The sequence below is a fragment of the Eimeria mitis genome, genomic scaffold (genome assembly GCF_000499745.2).
Source record: "Eimeria mitis Houghton genomic scaffold, Emh_scaff592, whole genome shotgun sequence".
Lineage (NCBI taxonomy): Eukaryota > Apicomplexa > Conoidasida > Eucoccidiorida > Eimeriidae > Eimeria > Eimeria mitis.
In genome coordinates, this window is record NW_013574154.1 from 3,202 (window position 1) to 3,561 (window position 360).

At 49.7% G+C, this 360-nt stretch overlaps 1 protein-coding gene across 1 annotated transcript in view; it reads left to right on the forward strand.

The window, feature by feature from the left end:
• EMH_0017190 (uncharacterized protein) overlaps positions 1-360 on the forward strand; it is a gene marked incomplete at both ends in the record, with an annotated part of 4,936 nt that overhangs the window by 1,670 nt on the left and 2,906 nt on the right. Inside the window, 2 exons of the mRNA XM_013500831.1 lie at positions 1-21; positions 191-247. Coding sequence (XP_013356285.1) covers positions 1-21; positions 191-247 — 78 coding nt within the window. The remainder of the gene's footprint in view (positions 22-190; positions 248-360) is intronic.

Below are 360 nucleotides of genomic sequence, written 5' to 3' on the forward strand. Positions count from 1 at the left end.
GAGATGGGGATTCGGCAGTCCGTAAGCGATCGTTACTCTCGTTCACAAGTTATAGGACCAAGTCGTGGTTATTCATGAAGAATGAAAATGTGCAAGAGTACTTTTACGGTCTAGGAGTGTATATGGTTTAGGGTCCAGGTTCTGGTGACCTGCAGCCGGTTTGTGTGTTTTGTGTATCGTGTGACAACAGAAGTTCAGGTCTTGCAACAATGGCTGGACGAAAGGCTCTCGGAGCGGCGTATTCCGCGTGAGGAGTTGATGAAGGCGGTGATAGCGGTTACAGGGGAAGGCCACAAATTCGTGGACAAAACGGTCCCATCAACAAGGACAGACCTGCTAAGGAGAACTGCCACACAGCTC